General features: G+C 31.5%; 1 protein-coding gene across 1 annotated transcript in view; it reads left to right on the top strand.

The window, feature by feature from the left end:
* Nucleotides 1–1,985: 1,985 nt before the first annotated feature.
* Nucleotides 1,986–2,290, top strand: part of EAH_00064130 (zinc finger MYND domain-containing protein, putative) — a gene marked incomplete at both ends in the record, with an annotated part of 1,595 nt that continues 1,290 nt past the window's right edge. Inside the window, one exon of the mRNA XM_013396747.1 lies at nucleotides 1,986–2,252. Coding sequence (XP_013252201.1) covers nucleotides 1,986–2,252 — 267 coding nt within the window. The remainder of the gene's footprint in view (nucleotides 2,253–2,290) is intronic.

Raw genomic sequence — 2,290 nt, 5'->3', positions numbered from 1 at the left:
AGCAACAGCAACAGCAACTGCAACTGCAGCAGCAAATGCAGCAGCAAATGAAGATAAGCGACAATGAAGAAGAAAAGAAAAGAAAATAAATAATAAAAAAGATAAAACAAAACGATTTCTTTAGCAAGCAAATGCTCGTAGCTTTTTATCTTTGTTTGTTTATCTTTCTTCTTAAGTTGAAGTAAAGACTAGAAAATATATTTAATTATTTATCTTTCTTCTGTTTAAAACCAGATGCTGCAACAGAAACAAAACAGACAAAACACAAAAGGCTTCATATAATTATTTATGTTTGTTTGTTTGTTTGTTTGCTTGTTTGTTTTGTTTGTTTGTTTGTTTGTTTGTTTGTTTGTTCTTTTCTTTTCTCTCTCTCTCTTTTGCTTTTTTTATCTTTATCTCTTCTCTGTCTCTGTCTCTGTCTCTGTAAGTGCAGCAGTTATTGAAGCGATAAACAAATAATAAAAAAAGAAGTAAAGAGAAACTAATGAGAGAAGAACAAACCTTTATTACTTTTCTTTTTCTTTTGCTTTTCTTCTTCTTCGCTTCTCTCTGCTGCATTTAAGAGACTCATAGTCCTGCAACAACAAGAGAAAGTTAAAAACAAAATAAATAAAAATAAATAAAAATAAATAAAAATAAATAAACAAATAAAACCTTAATTTAAATAAAACAAATAATAATTAAACCAACATAAAATAAAACAAAATAATAATACGCCAACGAGAGAAAAGAAGAAAAAGAAATGAAATATATTTACACACTAAAACCCTTACACTAACTAAACCCTAAACCCTAAACCCTAAACCCTAAACCCTAAACCCTAAACCTTTAAATCAAAAACCCTAAACCCTACACATTTGTATGCACCAGTTGAAGCGCCGAAGAAGCATTAAACAGCCACACCCCCTTTATCCTAAACCCTAAACCCTAAACCCTCAAACCCTAAACCCTCAAACCCTAAACCCTAAACCCTCAAACCCTAAACCCTAAAACCCTAGACCCTAAACCCTCAAACCCTCAAACCCTAAACCCTAAACCCTTGTGAATAGTACCAGTTAAAGACGGCTGCGAATGCGAGGGTGAGGGCGAGGAAACCAAGTGCGAGGTAGAAAACGAACAAATCTGTTTTTGAAATATATAATATTGAGAGAGACAACAAAGACAGGAAAAAGACAGAAAAGTTTATAATTTTTTGAGTTTTTTCTCGCTTTGTTCCGAATGCCCAGTCAAGGGCCTCAGAAAGGTTTAAAGGGGATTCATTCTCTTCTTCTATTTCTTCTTGTTGCTTTTGCAGCAACATCTTTGAAGAAAGAATTAAATAAATAGCTTAAATACACTTAATAAATCAAACAAATGTCCGAAATCAACACGCAGTATTAAAATACACACAAAGAGAACGCTTCGATGAAAGAAAGAAAAGAAAAGAATAAGAATAAAAGATGCTGATAAATATATAAACAATACTTTTGCTGTCTTTGATTAAAAGACAGACAAAATAAATTTAAATTAAATGCAAATAAAGAAAAAATTAAGTTTCTCACTCCTTAGCTGGAAGAAACAAACACACAAAATAAATATTGTTTTAAAAAAGAAATAAAAACAAATAAACACATTTATTTACTTTTTAGGGTTTAGGGTTTAGGGTTTAGGGTTTAGGGTTTAGGGTTTAGATGAGGGCCCCAAGGAAGAAATCAAATTGCATGCATTACTTCTGTTGCTGCTCTCTGTTTCTTTCTCTGTTTTGTTTGTGTTATAAGGAGCTAAGATATATATTTATTTAGTATTTATATATTTAATTATTAATTTCTTATTATTAGAATATATTTTAAAGGGAGAGAAATAAACAAATAAGATTTTATCTTGAGGTGTATGTGCAGCTCATATACACTTCATTCTGCTTTTAGACCTAAACATCGTTAATTTTGTTTATTTTTCATCTTTTTTTTCGTTTTTTGCATTAATTTTCTTTTATTATTCTAATTAAGATGTCTCTCGATGATGTTGAACACCCTTTATTTAAATATATTCTCGTTCCTTACGATATCAACCTCCCTGTTCAAGAGCTAACATTCGAAGGCCGGGAAGACAACTTCAGAGAACAACTTAAAACGCATTTAAATAATGAAAAGATTAATTGTTTAAACCAACAAAACTTCAAAGACTTCAAAGAACAGCTCAAACTTAAAGCAGAAGGAAAGATTGATGACGATGGCTTAGATAAAGTCGTACAGGGATCTTCACAAAACTACCAGGTATGCTGCTGCTGCTGCTGCTGCTGCTGCTGCTCTTG

This window comes from Eimeria acervulina, genomic scaffold (assembly GCF_000499425.1).
Source record: "Eimeria acervulina Houghton genomic scaffold, Eah_scaff1942, whole genome shotgun sequence".
Classification (NCBI taxonomy): domain Eukaryota; phylum Apicomplexa; class Conoidasida; order Eucoccidiorida; family Eimeriidae; genus Eimeria; species Eimeria acervulina.
This window is presented reverse-complemented; position numbering and strand designations above follow the sequence as displayed.